At 43.6% G+C, this 20,312-nt stretch overlaps 1 protein-coding gene across 2 annotated transcripts in view; it reads right to left on the bottom strand.

The window, feature by feature from the left end:
* The window catches only part of TBC1D2 (TBC1 domain family member 2), a 51,701-nt gene extending 32,018 nt beyond the window's left edge, over nt 1–19,683 (bottom strand). For both annotated transcript variants that reach the window (XM_063082438.1, XM_063082439.1), the window contains exons 1-3: nt 19,309–19,683; nt 15,710–15,851; nt 9,291–9,438 (exon numbers count right to left, since the gene is read on the bottom strand). In XM_063082438.1, the coding sequence (XP_062938508.1) occupies nt 9,291–9,438; nt 15,710–15,851; nt 19,309–19,683 (665 nt within the window). The remainder of the gene's footprint in view (nt 1–9,290; nt 9,439–15,709; nt 15,852–19,308) is intronic.
* Between the last annotated feature and the right edge of the window lie 629 nt (nt 19,684–20,312).

The raw sequence follows: 20,312 nt of genomic DNA, 5'->3' as shown, positions 1-20,312 counted from the left end.
TTTGACTCTGGTGCCTCCCAACCCTGTTGCTGGAATAAAGCTCCACATGGGCAGGAATACGTATGTGTTTTGTTCACTGATGTATCTAGAATGCCTAGAACAGTACCTGAAATATAGAAGGCACTTAATACATATGTATTGAATGAATGTTGAATGGACTTGCTGAATCAACTTTCCCAAAACCTTCACTGGTCTTAGAACTACCTTGCTCAAAAACTATCAGTGGCTCCCTACTTCTGCTAAGTTGCAAACATCTCCTGGTATCCTCCCCTTCTTGCTCTCTTTCCTTCCTCAGATCTATCCTCTCTGCATCCTTCACTGACCATCTCACAGCCTCCAAGGAGCTTATTGCATCTCACGTCTGGGCCACCCCTTAGCCAAGTATTTGTCTAGGCTGAAGCCTCATGGTGTCAATACTTTAAGAACTGGGCACTCACCTACCTGCATGCTTGTTGGTGCCTAGCACTGGGTTGTGTGTGCCCAGAGTCCAGGCTCATGTATTGTACATGAAGGAACTAGGTAGCATCAAAGGCTGGCCTAAGACCACAGATCACAGAGAAGTTCATAATGACCTATATGAAAAGATAGCTCAATTGCATTTATTTTCCCTTGCAAAAAGATAAAAGTAGACATATTCTGAAATTAATAACAGGGAAGAGAACATGATTAAAGGAGTTCATTAGGTCAGTATGTCTCAAACTGCAGGTTATGACCAATTAGTGGACTGCAGAATCAGTTTAGCGTTATGACCAGCATTTAAAAAATGAAATAAAAAGGCTGGCCAGTTAGCTCTATTGGTTAGAGCAATAATAAGCTTGGTGTTATAACACCAAGGTCAAGGGTTCAGATCCAAAAAAGGCCAAGCCACCAAAAATAAAATAAAATAAAATAAAAGAGAGAGAGAAATAAAAAATATCAGAGGTCATCCCACTTAGAAAGGGTTAATATTTTGTGCATTACATACATTTGTACTGAGCTATAACAAAAAATGTATTTCTCCCTGTGGTCATGGTCAACAGCTTGAAAAATACTGCACTGGGGGGCATATACTTAAAGGGCAGAAACAGTGTAGTCAAAAAAGAGAGGATGTGGAAGTCCACAGACCTGTGAGGGAGACCTAGCTGTGTTATAAAATCTCTATGTGTAATGTATCCTTCTAGCAGTACAGTGGACAAACTACTCTGAAAAGTACTCATTCCACAAATACCTAGATGCTGAATAAATATAAAACGTATTTGTAAAATACCTAGCTCTAGTTCCAGGAAAGAAGGGAAATCTCCAGGGACTAAACATGAAAAAGGACATGAAACTCAAGTGGGATGTAAAGAGGAAGATGAATGTATAGATTAGATGAGTGTTCAGCAAATATTCACTTCCTCCCCTATACCTCCATGGAAGCAGAGTACTTCCACCTCTTCCTCTTGACTTTGGGTGTGGCCATGTGACTTGCCTTGGCCACCTGTATGCTAGCAGTTATAGTGTAAACATAGGCTTAACACGTGCTTGCACGTAGGGCTTGCCTTCTATACTCCTGCTTTTCATCATGAGAACATGCCTTAGGCAGTTGCTAGGAAATTACTAGGAAACCTCAATCTTAGATATTAAATTAAAATGGTCCCAGGTTGGTCACACCCCTAGGTTAATATAAATTCTCTATACTGGGAATTATCCTCAACCCTGCTCCTCAGGAATCCCGTAAGTTCAACCAAAGATGAACACACAACATAACATCACTAAACACACAAGGAAACAAGACACCGTGAATAGAAGGCAAAACAGCAGTAGATGGTATAATTAGAACTTCAAATATTAGAATTACTAGATTATATGGACTTCAAATATTGAAATTTGTAAGTAGTGATTATAAAATAATTACATTAAATTAATAAATAAAACATGGAATCACAGAACAAGGACTACAAAATTAACTGGGCACATTTGAAAAAGAATCAAATAGAATTTACAGAATGTGAAATATAACCATAATATATATTTTTTTATATAAATATAAAATGATTGATTAAACAGCAGATTAGACACAACTAATGGGAAAAATCCGTGAACTGAAAGATCTAAATAAATTATTTAGCATTCATCAAAGAGATAACAAAAGAGTCAGAGATAAGTATGACAGAGACATTAAAAGACATGGAGAGAAGAATGAAATAGTCTAACTGTCCAATGCTTCTCACACTTTAATGTGCTTAAGAATCGCCAGGAGATCATGTTAAAAAAGACATTCTTGGTTCCACCCATTGTTAACTCAGTAGGTCTGGGGTAAGAATTTATATTTGTAATAAGCTCCCAGGTAATACTGATGTTACTGGTTCTTAGACCATATTATGAGTGCCACTGGCATATATATTTATACATATCTCGTCAGAGCTTCCAAAGGAGAGAACAGAGAAGTTGGGGAGAAGCAATAAACAAAGAAACAATGGCAGAGAATTATCCAGAATTAATGAGAGGAATCTTCAGATTCAGGAAGCACACTAATCCCAAGCAGGATAAATTGAGAAAAATCCACGTCAAGGACAAAGAGAACTCAATTCTTAAATTAATCAGACAGGTGACTACAGAGGAATGACGATTAGACCATCAGCCAGCTTCATGACAGCAACAATGGAAGCCACAATACACCAGAATAATATAGTCAGTGCACTGAGAATTTGATTCCTGTGAAACTTTGAAGAGTGAAAGTGAAATAAAGACGTTTTTAGACAAAGAAAAACTGAATTTACCACCAATAATTCCTCACTAAAGGAACTTCTAGAGAATGTTCTTGAGGAATAAGGAAAATAATCCGAAAAGGAAAGTATGCATGCAAGAAGGAATTATGAGGATGACTTACAAGGATATGAAGTATTTAAAAAACCCAAAAAACAAAAAAAAAAACCTCGAACGAATAATGTTTAATTAGGGGAGAAAAACAAAGAGAGAAGTAAAAGATTGAGCAGCAATAAAACACAAGACAGCGGGGAAAATGACTGGATTTCAAGTGTTTTGATGAACTTATGTTGTTTAAGAGAATGGCTGAGATACCAACTTCAGACTTAAAGTTAAATATGCAGTGTAAAACTTCTGAAGTAACTGTTGAATGAACAGAAATAGAACATAAGACTCCCAAAACAGTGGAGGCAAAAAACTGTACAACTTAACTGAAATCTTTTGAGTGTTTATTTGTTGAACATGCAAGACCTTTGTTATTAAAAGATGCTCTACCCTTACTGAGAAATAAAGGCTGTTTCATTCCAAAAATTAAATGAGATAATTCACACAAAGTGCAGAACATGGTGTCATGCATATACAGTTATAGCTCAAGATTTGTTTACTGTTCTCCTGCCCCTCCCCAACAGGACCTATAAGTTCTACTCAAACTAAGTTAAACACACACACACACACACACACACACACACACACACACACACACACACACACACACACTCTCACACACACACGCATACACACACACACACACAAGGGTACTTCAAAAAGTTCATGGAAAGATTCATATTATAGTTTATTTTTCCAAGAACTTTTTGAAGTACCCTCGTGCATCTGTGTGTGTATATATAAAAATAGCTTTATTGAAATATAATTCAAATACCATCAAATTCACCTATTTAAACTATATAATTCAATGGATTTTAGTATATTCAGAGGGTTGTGTTACTCTGAACATTTGCATAAAGTTTTTGCATAGACATGTTTTTATTTCTATGAGGCTATAACTAGTTGCAGAATTTCTGGGTCACATAGAAACTCTATGTTTAACCCTTTTGTGAAACTGCAGTGTATGACGGTTTCATTTCTCTGCATCCTCTCCAATACAGATGTCCTTGACTTACCATTGGGTTAGGTCAATTTAAAATATCATAAGTTGAAAACACATTTAATACACCTAACCTACCAAATATCATAGCTTAGCCTAGCCTACCTTAAATGTGCTCAGAACACTTACGTTAGCCTATATAGGTGGGCAAAATCATCTGATGCAAAACCTAATTCATAATAAAGTTTTGAATATCTCATGTAATTTATTAAATACTATACTGAAAATGAAAAACAGAAATTCTCACTGCCACTGCCCAGCAATGTGAGGGAGTATTGTACTGCATATTGCTAGCCTAGGAAAAGATCAAAACTCAAAATTCAAAGATCAGTTTCTACTGCATGCGTATTGCTTTTGCACAATCATTAAGTTGAACCATCGTAAGTTTGGACAGGACCATCTACACTTGCTACCATCTGTCTCTTTGATCATGGCCTGGTAAGTGTGAAGTGGTATCTCATTGTGGTTTAGATTTGCATTTCCTTGATGACTAGTGATGTTGAGTACCTTTTCATTTTCTTAGGAGAAAGATCTTTTCAGATCCTTTGCCCATTTAAAAATTTTTTTTTTATTGAGCTGTTAAGAGTCTAGATATAAGTCCCTTATCAGATACATGATTTGCAAATATTTTCTCCCATTCTCTGGGTTGTCTTTTCACTTTCTTGATAGTATCCTTTACAGCACAAAAGATCTGAACTTTGACAAAGTCCAATTTATTTTTTTCTTTGATTGCTTATGCTTTTGGTGTCATATCTCAGAAATCATTGCTTAATCTAGGCAACTATTTGCCTTCTAAGAGTTTTACAGCTTTAGATCTTACAATTAGGGCTTCTCTCCAATTCGAATTAATTTTTGTGTATAGTATTAGGAAGGGGTCCAACTTCATTCTCTTGCATGTGAATATCCAATTGTCCCAGGACTATTTGTTGAAAAGACTATTCTTTCCTCCATTGAATAGTCTTGGCACCCTTATTGAAAATCAGTTGACCATAGATATTTTGACTTATTTCTAGACTCCCAATTCTATTCCATTGATCTATATGTCTATTCTAATAGTGGTACCACAGTATCTTGATTAATGTAGTTTAGCAGTAAGTTTTGATACTGGAAAGAGTAAGTCTTCATACTTTTTTTTTTTCTTTTTCAAGATTGTTCTGGGTTTTCTGGGTCTCTTGAATTTTCAGAATCTTGAATTTTAGGATCGACATGTCAACACCTGCAAAGAAGCCAGTCAAAATTTTCATGGGGATTATATTGAATTGGTATGTCAATTTGGGAAGTATTGTCATATTAACAATATTAAGTCATCTGATCCATGACCATGGGATATCTTCCCACTTATTTAGGTCTTCTTTAATTTTTTGCAACATTTTGTAGTTTTCAGAGTACAGTATATGTTTTGCACTACTTTTGTAAAATTTATTCCTAAATATTTAATTCTTTTTTGTGATACTGTACATTAAGTTGTTTTCTTACTTTCATTTTTGGATTGTTCTTTACAAATCTATAGTAATACAATTGATATTTCTACACTGATCTTGTATCCAGCAATCTTGCTAAACTAATTTCTTAGTTCTAATAGTTTTTCCTCAGGATTTTCTACATACAAGATCATGTCAACTGCAAAGAGAGTTTTACTTTTTCCTTCCCAATCTGAATGCCTTAATTTCATTTTCTTACCTAATTGGCCTGTTTAGAATCTCCAGAACAATGCTGAATAAAAGGAGCCAGTGTGGACACCTTGTCTTATTCCTGATCTTCAGCGGAAAACATTCAGTCTTTTATCATTAACTATGTTAGCTTTGGGTTTTTCATAGATGTTCTTTATCAGGTTGGGGAAGTTCCCTTCCAGTCCGTTTGTTGAGTGTTTTTATCATGAAGGGGTGTTGAATATTGTCAAATGCTTTTTTAGAATCTATTGAAATAATCATGTGGCTTTTCTCATTTATCCTATTAATATGGCATATTACATAAATTGATTTTCAGACATGAAACCAACCACACATTTCTGAGATAAATCCCATTTTGTCATGGTGTATAATCTTTTTATATGTTGCTGGATTCAGTTTGTTGAGGGTTTTTTTCACCTCTATTCATAAGGGATACTGGTCTGTAGTTTTCTTGTAATGTCTTTGTTTAGTTTTGGTATCAGGATAATACTGGCCTTATAGAATGAGATGAAATGTGTTTCCTCCTCTTCTATTTTTTGGAAGAATTTGTGAAGAATTGGTATTATTTCTTCTTTAAATATTTGGGAGAATTTGCCAATGAAGTCATCTGGTCCTTAATTTTCTCTTTATGGGTAGTTTTCTATTTACTAATTCAATCTTTATTATTTACTATGTCTATTCAGATTTCCTATTTCTTATTGAGGAATCTGTCCATTTCATCAAAATTATTAAATTTATTGGCATATAGTTGTTCATAGTATTCCCTTATAATCTTTTATTTCTGTAAGATTGGTATTAATGCCTCCTCTTTTGTTTCTGACTTCAGTAATTTGAGTCTTCTCTCTTTTCTTCATCTATCCAGCTAAAGGTTTGTCAATTTTGTTGACCTTTCAAAGAACCACCATTTGATGTGACACATAGTTTTAAAATAAAATCCAGTTTTTTGGTATAGTTGGGTCCAGAATAAGAAAAGAATGAGATTGTACTTTCATGGATATTATAGCTGACTGATGGAAGAAAATTCATCAGATAAACTAAGAACTGAGAAGAAATTAGAACTCAGTACTCCCAGTATCCTACCTTGAAATTTGGTCTTTAACTCCTTTTGTTCCATCAGAATCTATTTTTAAGAACCCCTGACTCCTTGGGCTAGTTGCTTTCCCTTTCTAGTTCTTACTTTCTCATCTAAATATAAAAGGGTGGTGGTCACACTGAAAAGGAAAATAATGACCATGATAGAAGCTTCTGTTAACTGAACACCATTTTGTGCTGGGTCCTGTGCTGAAAGCCCTGTAACGTGGATTTCACAGATCATAAGCCACATGAGTTAGAGAGAGACCCAGGGGCACACCCCTATAGCCAGAGGCAATGGCTGGGTGGGGTGACTGTCACTGCTGCCCACACTTCCCCTTGCTCAGGAATTTCAACCTCCCCAACATGTTCTGGGCCTCATAAGCAGTCATCCCTGGGGTGTGGGAAGGCATAGAAACCCCAACTTCAGGGCAACAAAGGGCCTTCTAAGCCCTAGCACACATCTGTAGGGAAGGGGAGCTCACTACTTTCTGGCATAGTCTGGGCGGCCACCACCAAGCTAAACCATCTGTTTCTTAAATGTATCCACTTTGCTTGGAGCAGTTTACATTTTCTGTGTAGGTTTAGCTCTAGTTCTGAAAGGCCTGGCTAGCATGGGGCTGGTGGTCATAAAGACTTGTTCTGGAATGATAACCTTGGGCAAACCAGTTATCCTCCCTGAGCCTCAGTTACCTCATCTGCAATGGGGATAGTGAACATATCCATAACAAACAATGGCTGAGCCCTTACCATGGGCCAAGTTCCAAGTTAAACACTTGATGCATTCTACCCATTGAATCCTTACAACAGTCCAATGATGTAAGTACTATTATCACCCTCACTGGACAGAGAGGAAAACAGATTCAGAGAGGATAAGTAACCAGAGCCACGGAATTAGTAAGTGGTGGGGCTGAGCATCAGACCTAGATGTCTCACTCCATGGTTTGAGAACTAAACCATGTTATGACATCACTTCACAGGTTTGTCCAGACAACTCAAAAAGAGTGTAAATGACCTAGCATAGTACTCAGAAGCTCCCCCGTCCCTTCCCCTGATTATGACCTAGGCTCATGGCAGCCCCAACAGCAAGCTCCAAGACCAACCAAGGCAAAGAAGTACAGGACACAAATGCAGCTGCGATCTCACAAAGTTGCCTGGGCCTCTGAGCAGCCCAGGGCACTTTCCTTGCAATAGTGCCTAGCATTTTCTGTCGGTTATTACAAGTGACAGGAGGGAAGTGACTGACTAAGCCTCTGAAACTTCCTTCCTTTCATGGTCTCTGCATTTTCTCTGTTCCACTTCTGCTGCTGTGGCTTCCATCAGCTATGAACTCAGCGTCACCTTGGAGAGACAACCCTGGTGCATGCTGGCTGAATGGCTGGACTTCTCAGGCTTCCTCTCTCCCCAAGAAGGCTCCCAATGCACCCACTTCCCCTCGGCTCCTTTGGAGGAACAGTCCCCTGCAGTGTGCACTTCTTGCCCATTCACCCTGGAAGGCTCAACCTTGCCCTATACCCCCAAGCCTTTCTCTCTAGCTCAGATCTCTCCCCTGGGCTCCAGGACCCTCTATCCAAATGCATATGGGGTAGCTCTACCTCTAGCAAGCAGGCTCCAAAGGACAACTGCTTCTCTCCTGGGAAAGGCATCACCACCCTCCCAGTCACCCAAATTCAAACACTGAAGCCAGCAGAGGAAAATACTGTGCTTGAGTCAGACACAGCCAGGGGTCCCTAATCCAAGTCCAGTGAGCAATCTATTCTGTCTTCTAAGAGGTCTCAGGTCATCTGAAGTCCACTCAGACTTCAGTAAGTGCCTGAACAAGATGAGTACTGGATGTAGTTTGAATTCCTGAAAGTTTCCATTTCTTCAACTAGAGCAACAATAGCAGCAGCTAATATTTATTATGCACATAAAAACTATGCCAAGCACAGTTCTACAGCAGTTTGCATACCCATTTAACCTTGGACTAACCTTATAAGGTAAGCACTGTTGTATTTATGTTTATTAACAAGGTAAGTGAAACAAAGAGAAATCAAACAACTTGCCAATGGCAGCACGACCCATGACTGATGGAGACAGGATACAAACCGAGGCCATTTGGCTCCAAAGCCTAAGCCTACTTCCTGAGGCTACCTTCTTATAAACTATTTAAAACAAGGCCTGCCAATGGGTGAGTGTACATATAATACATAATTAAATGAAAAAAGTAGTTGAGATATGATTGACATGCAATAAATTGCACGTTAAAAGTGAGTAATTCGATGCATTTGACATATATAGACATTTGTGAAACCATCACTACACATACGATCTCAATTATGCATATACAAGGGGTCTTCAAAAAGTTCATGAAAAGATTCATGTAATCTTTTGATTCCATTTTCCATGAACTTTTTGAAGTACCTCCATATGTATATGGAAAAAGTAGTGGAAAGAGATGTGAATACCAAATGCTCAGAATGTCTGGGTGATAGAATTATGGGTTATTTTTAATTTATACCTTTCCAGATGTTTCTGATTTCCTACAATAAACATGTACTATTTTTCAAATATGAACAAATGTAATATTTTAAAGTAATGATGTGATTAATTGAAAATAAACCCCGTAACCCCCTACCCCGGCCCACTTCCCTACAGGCGAATCACACCAGTCAAACTCCAAAGAAGGAGCTGCTTGCAGCTTGGCCAGCCTCTCTGTACCACTCACTGGCACTTACTGTATTTCAGTTCCCAGGTGCTTGAGGGAAATATTCTGAAGGGCCAAGGGCATGGCCGGGACTGGCTGCAAGGCGGCTGCCACACCCACAAGCCCAGGGGGCGTTTTCACAGGACACAGGAACTCCTCTAGCTCCGCCTCCTCCTGCCCTGGTGAACAAAGGAAAGGGAAGTCAATCCACAGGGTCAATGCACTTGGAAAGACTGGATATGTGCTCAGCCCTGAATGGGAGCAGGAAGGAGTTGGGGAGCTACGGACAAACAAACCTTCCCTGTAGATTAACACCAGCAAAAGAGGCTTCTCTCCAAATGTTCTGGAGCCCACAAAATGATGCATTTTGCTGGTACAGCCCTCCCAGAAACCTCTTCAAAATATGCAGACCTGCAGATAATTCTACATCTGAGAATCCATCCTAAAGAAGTCTGAAATGCAGACAAAACTTTATGTGACAAGAGGTTCATCCTGGCATTGTTTACAACAGCCTCAAATTGGAAATAATTGAAAGATCTAAAAGTCTGGGAAGAGGTTAAGCAAATCCTGATGCCTTCACTCAATGGAATATTACTTAACCATTTAAAACAATGTTAATGAAGAATGTTTAAGAACACAGGGGATGCACATGGTATATAATAATACTCAGTGGAAGAAGCCAGATAAAAAAATTGGGATTACAGTATGATCTCAATCATATAGAAAAAGTCTCACAGAAACATACTTTGCAATTTTAACATCAGTTAGAGCTGCATGATGGGATTAGAAGTGGGCAGGCTACTCTCATACTTTACTGTTTTTTTCCAAATTTTCTACAGTACACATGGGTTACTTTTATAAACAGAAAAAGTATATTCATCAAAAATAGATGTTTATTTTATAGATTTTTAAACACAGGAAAATGTAGGGCCACAATACTGAGTACCAGAAAGCAAAGTAAGATGTTTTATATTATTATAGGATCCAAAATATGTTAAAAAAAAAAAAGCAGGGGGTCAGGGGGGCAGAAGGTCATAACACTGGCTGTCTCTGGGTGATAGGTACTTTTTCTTCTGCTTTTCTGTCTTCTAAATGTTCTGCTTAAACAATGATTCTCCTACAGTGAGTGACTTCAAAATGTTTAATGTTAAGGGAGGTTTCAAGGCTCAGAAGACATTATTTGAAGTATAAGAGAGAGGAGGTGACATACTTAAAAGTTAATTTTGAGTGTTACAAAAAGTAGAAAAGAACCAGGTCCACTTATGGGATGGTATGATTTTGATTAGGCATACCCTGACTCCTACAGGGCAGCAGACATCTTTCATTTGGAGCCCTCTTATTGAGAGGGTGAAAAATTTAGGGGTAGAGGAAATTTATTTTTGCACTACCTCTAAAAATTGGGTGTGGGTGCAAAAACATTAAAAGAACCAGGGAGAGCTGTTCGGCCTACTTAAGTAAATAAACTTTGCAATAATTGAAATAACAGACATACATTTGTTAATTCTAATAAGTTCCATTAGATTTGGCAGGCTAGCCAGTACTCAGCAACACCAAAAGCCACTGAAGTCCTTCCTTCAGTTAACCCTCTCACCAAACACAGACTGCATGTCTGCCCTGAGGCTTCCAGGCAGGGCTGGAGAAAGAGAGAGGAATCAAAGGAGCAGGAAGCTCATAGCCTAAGGAGCAGGGAATAAATGCACTCCTCAAGAACAGGCACATGGAACCTGGTGGGGAGCAGTTCTGCGATGTGGAGACAGAGACATTCCAACTCTAGCCGGGGAAGACTTCCTAGAGGAGGGCACTGGAGCTGGGCCTAGAGGGCTGGAGTTGATTTGGACCTGCAGGAGGAGCAAGGGAGGATTCTTCTGTGTGCATAGGTAGAGGCAAGAGGAGGGGGTTCCAGACCCAGGGGAGATAGGGCGGGGAAGGCCAAATGGGAAAGGATTGGTTGAGGCTGGATCTTATCTGGCTGAAAACACAGAGCTCCCGGGGGTTTGAGCAAGAGCATGAAGTACTGAACCTGGCTTTGGTTGGAAGATCTGAGGCCCAGTCCTGTTTCCTGTTTCCTGGCTGGAAATCACTTTAAAAAAAAAATAACAGGCAGGACACTCTCCACCCTGTCTCCTTTGGAGTTAAAGTATATGAAAATGTTTAGAAAACCATGAAGCTCCATACTGAAGACTCATCTTTCAAAGTAGTATTTGAGCTGATTCAAAATAAGATTTTGTTTATCAACACTTTTTTTTTGTCTTTTTTGTGACCAGCTGCACCGCGCTCAGCCAGTGAGCGCACCAACCCGCGGCAGGAGCGCTGCTACGCTCCCAGCGCCGCACTCTCCCGAGTGTGCCATGGGGTCGAGTGCGCCACGGGGTCCGCCCTGTTTATCAACACTTTAACCATCCTTATTCTCCCTCATTCAGAGCATATCAAAAAAAAATTACAGTTTGTCTAGGATTTTACTATCTTAGCAAGCACCTCCCTAACTGCCTATTAAAGATTGAATTGTGTCTCCCCAAAGTTTACTGTTTTGGAGGCTTGGTCCCCACTGACAGTGTTAGGAGGGTAGAAAAATCCTACTGTGGTAGTTGAAAGGTGGGCCCTTGGAGAGGTGATTGGATTCTAAGGACTGCACTCTCATGAATGGATTGATCCATTCTTGGAATAAAGGGACTGGTTCTCGCAGCTTTAATGAGGAGGTTAGCCTCTCTGTTCCGCCATTTCACAATGTGATACCCTGTGTCACTGACGTCACAATCAAAGAAAGCTCTCACCAGATGTGTTCCCTGGCCTTGGGACCCAGACTCTGCAACTGTAAGCAACAAATTTTGTTTTCTTATAAATCACCTAGTCCCAGATCTTTTGTTATAAGCAACAGAAACGGACTAATACACTCCCATTATCTGTTTTCCTATAACCGCCTCCCATGGCCCTGGATCTATTCTGAGGCCACGGAGAACTAAGTCTTGGGAGTTGTCATCCCTGGCTGGTTTTACTAATGAGGGAACAGCAGCTCAAAGAGGGTGAGTTTTGTGGCTAAGGTCAAAGCTAGCAGATGACAGTTACAGACTCAAACGCAGTTCCTCACTTCTGCTTTTTTCCACCAAACCGTGTGGCTTATGAGAGTGGCCTTTCTAACAAGCAGATCATTCCAAGATGGGAGGGGCTGCCCAGGAAGGTACAAGTTCCCAGTACAAAGGGGTGTCCAAGGCATGGACGGCACACAATGGCGATGCCACAGCAGAGACGAGCACATCCTATAGGAAACACAATTGATGACCCATGGCTCTGGATAGGGCCTCTGGCCCCCTCTCTTACCTGGTGAAATGCCTTCAGTGAGGTGACCACACAAGATTTTCAGCAGCATTTATTTGTAATTCTCCTCTTGCCTGAACCCTAGGGGCTACCCCATCACCAATGGGAAGAAGTCACTGCCTAGACAGAAAAGGGCCTTGCCAAGGAGGTCACTGCTTCCCCAGAGGGCCCTGGACAGGTGGCTGGTTGCCCCTTCAGCTTTGGGTTGGGTGTGTGAGTCTGCAGACTAGGGTTCAAATTTCAGCGTGGAATTTTCTTACTATGGGACCTCAGGTAGGCCCCCCAGCCTCTTCAAGTCTCAGTTTCCTCTTCTGTAAAATGGGAATAACATGTAGCTCATTAGATTGTTGTGAGGATTGAATATGATGATGTGTATAAAGTTTTAGAGCAGCATCAATGAATGTAATGCATATTTTTAAGATGCTATATATTTATAAAAGTCCTTTGTAAATTGCAGCCTACTTTGGCAATGTGTTATAATTACTGTAAATCTGTTGGCTTCCCTTTGATCTTTCCTGGCTCTGTGGAGACCACTGTTTAGGTAAAGTGTAAAATAAAGCTGGAAATGCTTATAAGCTGTAAAGAACATGCCTTGTAGATTGCTCAAGAGCAGTGATGAGACACTTTTTACAAGATGGAGTCTCTGTGACTCAAAGCTGGTTGTGGGTCAGAAGGTTTTTCACTGCCCTGGGAGTAGGACCTGCTTCCTCAGGAAGGGCAGAGAAGTGGGCAGCCTGCTCCAGGCAGCTAATTCAAGGCTTGCTGGCTTGCCCAAGACTCCAGAAATGTCCTGCTGGGTGAGCTGGGAAAGGTTGCACATGGCCCAGATCCAGGAGGGTGCAGTCTTGCTATGGAGCAAGAAAGGCTTCACGAGGAGAAGCCCATGTCCCTGCTTCCTAAGTCTTACGCAAGCGTCCTTCTTAGGAGACTGGTTAACACAGCACCCTGGTCATCATGGCAACTATATCTCCTGCCTGCATGCCCACAGCAGGGCTGGCCCAGGAGAGGCCGGGCTGTGTGTGCTGAAACAAAGCCACTGGATTAAAGAACTTGGAACAGGTCTGCCACAGCACAAGAGGCCTGTGGGATCTCAGAGCCATGCTTCTGACAATCTTGTTCTTCAAATCTCAGTTCAAGATACACAGGAATCCTGTTATTGGGAAGGTTTCTCCTGGCTTTCTTTTTTGAGGCTGATGTTTGGCAATTGCGTCAACTCAGGCTGCAATTTTCTTTCCAGATGAGGTTGTCTGGCTTCCTGGCAGATGGAAAGTAGGGGCTGGAGTACAAGGGCAGATGCAAAGAAACCCTTCAGAAGTTCCTTGAGAAAATTACCGATTACTTATTAACAGTAAAAGGAGCCATTATTATGACAGTAATGGTATATATATGTGTACACACACACACACGTAATAACAATATTATTAGGACAACTACCATGTGTTGAGCACTTATACGTACCTGACATTATACTAGGGGCTTTACATTCCTTTCCCCATTTAACTGTAAAGTTCAATGTATTCACTCACACATTCACACCACAAATATGCAATGTGCTAGGCACGGCACCAGGGGCTGGGGACATAGGTGACAAAGAAATGGTCCCTGCCCTTAAGGGCTAGTGGGTGGAGACTGACAAGGACACTGGTAATTAGAACATAGTGTGACAGGCCTCTTTAGAAATGTCTAGCCCATACAGACTCTAGTTGGCAAAGTCCCAGAAGGCTCCCAAGAGGAAGTTGGCAAGAGAAGGTGACATTGGAGCTTGGCTGTAGAGAACATATAGGAATTGGCCAGGCAAAGAGAGAGAATAGAGACCCCTGGTGTTGCTGAAGCGGCAAGCACAAGGTGGGCACTAGGGGAGCAGGCAGAGGTGCAAAGGAGCTGTGACTGAATCATCTGAGTGGCAGGTGTGAAGGAGCTGGGACTGGATCATCTGGGTGGTAGGTGGCCAGGAAGAGGAGTGACACACTTAGGTTTTCATTTTAGAAAGTTCACTCAGGCTGCAGTGAAGGGAGTGGGTTCACACGCAGGCCTGGACACAGGGAAACTGGAGAGGAGGCTGTTGTGACTTTCCAGCTGGGAGACAAGGTCTGGCCCAAGCAATGGCAGTGAGCAAGGCCTGGGTCTGAAGTGTGGGTCAGAGGGCAAAACGGCCAGCATCGCTGGCCAAGACTGAGGAAGGGTGGAGGGCAATTCCCAGCTGCTGGAGCAACTGGGTACATGCGAGACCATCTACCAAAGGAAGGGAAACTGAGGGAGGAAAAAAAGGGCAAGGACGGATGGGCTCAATGTTGGACATAAAAAGCATCCAGGTGTGAAGGTTCAGGAGATGCTTGGTGATGAGTCCTGCTCTTGCCTATTTGGCCTCCCAGTCAACTGAGGATGAGGTATTTTAACACACTACTGCTTTGTGCTGGGACCTGATTTTCTGTGCTCTTGCAGGGGCAGCTGTGGGTGATCTATCTATATTATAAAACCTGCCAATCATGTTCCTGGCTGCAGCATGGGGTTGGGAGGGTCTGATTTCCCAGACCCCTACACATTGGGATATTCTAGGATTTAGGATCAAGAAACTTCATTTGTGGGTTTTGTGGGGACAAAGGATTCTGTCTTATGGGAACACCAGGGATAAAAATCACTGATCTACACAACTTATAGTACAAAAGCATTTGTGTAAGAAGCAACAACACCACTGCATTTCTCATTAACCCTCCTCACAGCAACTCTGTGAAAATTTCATTTCCTGAGACCTTCCCATAATAGTCATTGTAATAGTAGCTAACATTTATTGGGCTCTGACAATGTGTAGTCATTGTTCTAACCATTTTAGGTGTATGGATTCATTTAATTCTCATAATAACCCTAATAAGTAGGATTAATTTACTAACCTCATTTTACATGGAAGGAAACTGAAGCTCAGAAAGGTTAAGCAATTTGTCTAAAATCACACAGGATTAGGATCTGAATCCAGGCAGCCTGGCCTCAGAGCCCATATTCTTGCCCTAACTAATCCTGAGTCACATTCCTGGCTCTATGCTTCCTTGGCAGAGGGCTCCTCCCACTCACTCCCAAAAGGAGAGTAAAAGCTTTGTCACCAGAGCCCGGGGTGTGCAGGCAGGAGGCCAGCTCATTGGGTACCTAGCTCCAGGTGCAGGGCAGGCCCATTCCCAGGCAGGGCAGCATCAGGGGCAGCGGGAGGTGCAGGCGGGCTGTTGTGGAACTCCCAGCGCTTCATCTGCAGCTGCTGCAGCCAGTACAGCATCACTTGCTTGGTGGCAGCCTGAGAAGCACAAGGATTAGTTGGCAAGGCCCTGTGCCTGCAGGGTGGCACTGAGTGAAGCATATGGGGAAGGTCACGGGAGACTTAAGAACTCTCTCCTTTCCAGAAAAAAAAAAATGTCACTGTCGGTAGGCACCCAACTCTGAAATACCTCATGCCTCTTAGCCATAGAAGATAATCAGGCTCTGGTCACCCACTCAGAGATTCCTTAACCTCTCTGGGTGTCAGTTTCCTCATGTGTACTATGGTGACAATAACACCCATTTCATAGAGCAGTTATGAGGATAAAATAAGGGAAGTAAAGCACTTCAAACAATACCTGACACACAACAGGTGCTCAAAATGCGCTCACCGAACAGAGGAATTTGGAGATACTGAGAGAGGGAAAGAGCTTTGGAATTCTTACCTAGGTGGGGCCTTGGTGCCATCATTATCTCCCTGTGTGACACCTCTAAGTCTTAGCTGTCTTTTTGTGGAATGGGGGTAATTAATCTCTCCTGCTTTGGGGGTATACTGATCTCATGGATATGAATGAGGACTGGAAAACCACATGCACACTATGACAACAGGGTGGCAACTTTTGTGCGCTCCAGCACTCCAAACTAGTTAATGGTAAATGCTGGTTGTTAGTCTCCCAACAGTGGACAGTCCACATACCCACTTTCACATCCATTAACTCGCTGGATCCTCCAGGAAGGAGACAAGGTAGGAGTGATCAGCCCTATCTACAGATGGAGAAAATAAAGCTCTGACGTCCAGACATGAGGTGACAGAGCCAGTCCCAGACCTGGGACTCCCACTTCTAGACCAGAACTTTGCTGTAATTATGGCCAGGAGATTTGTAGCTTCTATGGAGAAGGCATGAGATCAGTTGAGGTGGGCTGCAGAAGACAGGCAGCTCGCAGGGAGTGGATATGAGTCTCACAGAGCTGCCCACAATCAAAGCCACGTGAGCATAGCAGCAGGCTATGTGGCAACTGGAGCCAATGCTGCCTCTCAAGAGGTCCACAGAAGAGGTGGGCACCACAGAAGAGGACCTCAGCCTGTCGTGCAGGTATTAATAAGATAAAGTGATGCCCACCAGTCTTCTCTTTCCATGCTCTATCCATACTCAGCCCCTCCCAGAGCTTCACCATGACCTTAATGCTGATGAGCTCTAAACAAATCTAAGCACCCCATTTTATTAATTTACTTGACAAGTGTATATTGAGCACCTACTCTATGTGTCAGGGACTGTGCTAGGCACTGGAGGTACCATGGTGAGCCAACACACATGGTTCCTGTTCTCTTGGAACTTAAGAGTCTACTGAGGGGACATATACCTGGATGTCCTATGGGCTCCTCATTCTGAGTTCCCTCCTGTCAGTGACTGACCAGGCAGTCAGCCAGTTCCTCCAGCCACTCCTTCCCACATTCTACTTCCCTAACATTGTAAGCCCCCTCCCTCTGTCTCCCTCCCCACAGCCACATCTCTAGCTCAGCCGTCATACTCTCCCGGTCACCCCTGATGTGCTCTCTGACTACCAGTCTTGCCTTTCCCTAATTTGTTCTCTACCCAGTAGCCACACTAAGCCTTCTAAACATTCTAATCTCACAGCTCTTCCTTGCTTAGCACTCTGGCAACTTCTCACAGCCTAGAGGACAAAGTCCTAGCTCCTTGGCCTAAGTCACAAATGTCCCACCCTTGGGCCTCCTCTGTATCCCAGGCTCCTGTGATTTGCCTGCACACTCATGGCTGTATCGTTTTCCTGTCTTTGCTCACAGGGCTCTCTTGGCCTGGAATACCCTTCTCCCTCAGGTCTGCTTGTCAAAAACCTATTTCTTCTTTGAAGCTTCTGGTGTTGTTCCTCCTTGTGATGCCTGTCTGGATAGCCCCTCTCACTCAGTGGAACTGACCCCTCCTGTCATCATACTTTCCTCACACAGACTTACCATAGAGTCTCTACAGAATATTTTACTATGCTTTCCAGTTTTCCCACCTGTCTCTCCCACCAGAATTTATCTGAGAACCAGAGTGGGGCGGGGGAGGGGGAGCAGCTCTGATTTGGCTCCACACCCCAGAGCCTACAGCACAGCCAGTCAGGCACACACATGGATCCACATCTTGGATACCCTGTATACAGCATTCAACCTGGGGGAGGTGACACAAGACCTATGAATCCCATGACTTCTAAGATGCTTTCCCTCGTCTGGAATTCCTAATTTCCATTATTTTAACTGAGCCCCCCAGCCCAGTCACCAGCCAAGCCCAGTCAGTAAAGGGGGAACTGAACCTGTGGGCATCCATAAATGCTCAGTCATCTGGAGGTGGGGGTGGAGGAGTGGGAAGAGGGGGATGGGGTGGGGGAGGCTATTTCCTGGCACACTCTTCTCTGATGCCCACAGAACTCAGCCCAGATCTGTCTTTTGAATTAAGTTATGGGACACCTCCTCTTTTTTTTTTTTTTAAGATGACCGGTAAGGGGATCTTAACCCTTGACTTGGTGTTGTGAGCACCACGCTCAGCCAGTGAGTGAACCGGCCATCCGTATATGGGATCCGAACCCGGGGCCTTGGTGTTATCAGCACCGCACTCTCCCGAGTGAGCCACGGGCCGGCCCGGACACCTCCTCTTGACATGAGCATTCTAACCTTGGTTCCATCACCCTGTGTGTGCATGTGTGTTTATTTAACACATACTTGTTAAGCACCCAATAGGTGCCAGACCGTAACTGTAGATGTCTGTAATGTGCCAGATGCTTACAAAGTACCTTGATGCTAAGAGGCTAACTTATTTGTCCAGCTAGTAACTAGCAAATGTACAATCTGAATCCAAGTCTGTTTGATTTCAATGTACCTGGCCTTTCCACAGCTTCAGGATTTCCAATTAAACATGATGATAAAACAAAACCTACCCCTTGCTGCTGGTGGGAAAACAGGTTTAGACAGGCCTAGATGAAAAGTCTAGGCTGATCAGTGAAACCTAAGTGTTTATTTTCCTAACCCCAGCCAATGTTTTCTCAGCGTCCACTCCCCTTGGCCAAAACATCAAGAAAGTGAATCAGAATTCTGGCCTTGAGAGAGGATTGGAAAGACTGCATCTTGACTACGCTTCAGTCCCAAGTAAGAAAGTTAAGGTAATGCCTTGTCAGGCACACCCAAAAGTACAAGTTTTGATACAGCACTGAGAGGTAGAAAGACGACAGGATTCCCAGTGTGGACTACACTACTCTCTAGATTCTGACTTCGGTCCAATCACTTCTCTTTATGACTCATTTTCTTGATCCGTAAAATGGGTCCGTCATACCCGTCTAGAGGGAACCCAGTGAAGAAATGGGTGTGAATGCGGTTTGGAAAGCTCCGGGCACACGTCGGTGATCACCGAGTCAATTTATTGTAGCCACACATCCGCGTCCCGCCGTGCCCTAGGGAACCGAGAACTCACCCGGGCTAGAAAGGAGAAAACCATCCCATTTACCTTCAGGGTAATAACCCGGCTGGGAGTCTTGATTTCGAACGTCCCCTCCTCAGCGTCCGCCTTGCAGTCAAAGACCGCACTGGAGATATCGATGCTGTCCAAGGGATTAGCATCCTGCGCGGTCCGCGAATAATACAGGTGACATTTCCTCTCATCGTAGAAGAACCAGCGGGATTTCCAGCCTCGGATGGGCCCCTTGCCGCCAAATTTACTTAGATACCCACAGAGTTTCTTGGGGGCCGTCACCTGGGGCCGGGAGCAGCCCTCCGAATCCTCTGGAGCCGACCCCTCGGGACCCCTGGCCGAGCCGGCAGGCTCTTCGGTCCCGGGGGCGGGGGGGCCAGACTCCGGGGCGTTCTCCCGGGCGCCTTCCATCGCTGCTAGCCGTCGACCACGAGAGACAATCTCCGGGACACAGCGGGCAGCTTCCAAGACGGAGCTACCTGAGCGCGCGGAGCCGGTGGTGGACCGGCCCCCAGGAGACGACAGAGGGACTCGACTGGCTCCTCGCAGACGGCAAACCCAGCTGGGGCGGCTGACCACGCCCCTCCCGCCCGCCAGCCCTTCGGCTCCTCCCAGGCCCGCCCACTTCCGGCTTTTCCTCCGCGCCGTCAGCCATCTTTACTGAGGGCAGCTGTGCAGCGTCAGGAGGGCCTCAGGATAAAGACGTGATGGCTGTGCGCCGGATTAACCGTGGGGAGAGAGGTGAGAAGACAGGCTACACTGCCCTGCTAGCTCGCTCGGTAACGTAGAACGATAGTACCCTCTCGTGCCTTTTCTCGCCGGGAGCCGCCCGGGCCACCGTCGGACGACGCATCCAGCGGCCATAGGCTGAGAGGGACGCCGGGATCGGAGGCCCCACTTCCGCCTTCGGTCCGGGCTCGTGCTCCCTGCCGGCCCGCCCACCTTTTCTCCGCGGTGTTACTTCAGCAAGCGCGTGGTTCTCAGCGGACTGCCGTCCTGTCCCTCGGCTGACCACTGTGGCCTCCCCTGCCTCTGTCCCG

This window comes from Cynocephalus volans, chromosome 17, assembly GCF_027409185.1.
Source record: "Cynocephalus volans isolate mCynVol1 chromosome 17, mCynVol1.pri, whole genome shotgun sequence".
NCBI lineage: Eukaryota > Metazoa > Chordata > Mammalia > Dermoptera > Cynocephalidae > Cynocephalus > Cynocephalus volans.
The sequence above is the reverse complement of the archived record's forward strand: the minus strand, read 5'-3'. Positions and strand labels throughout refer to the sequence as shown.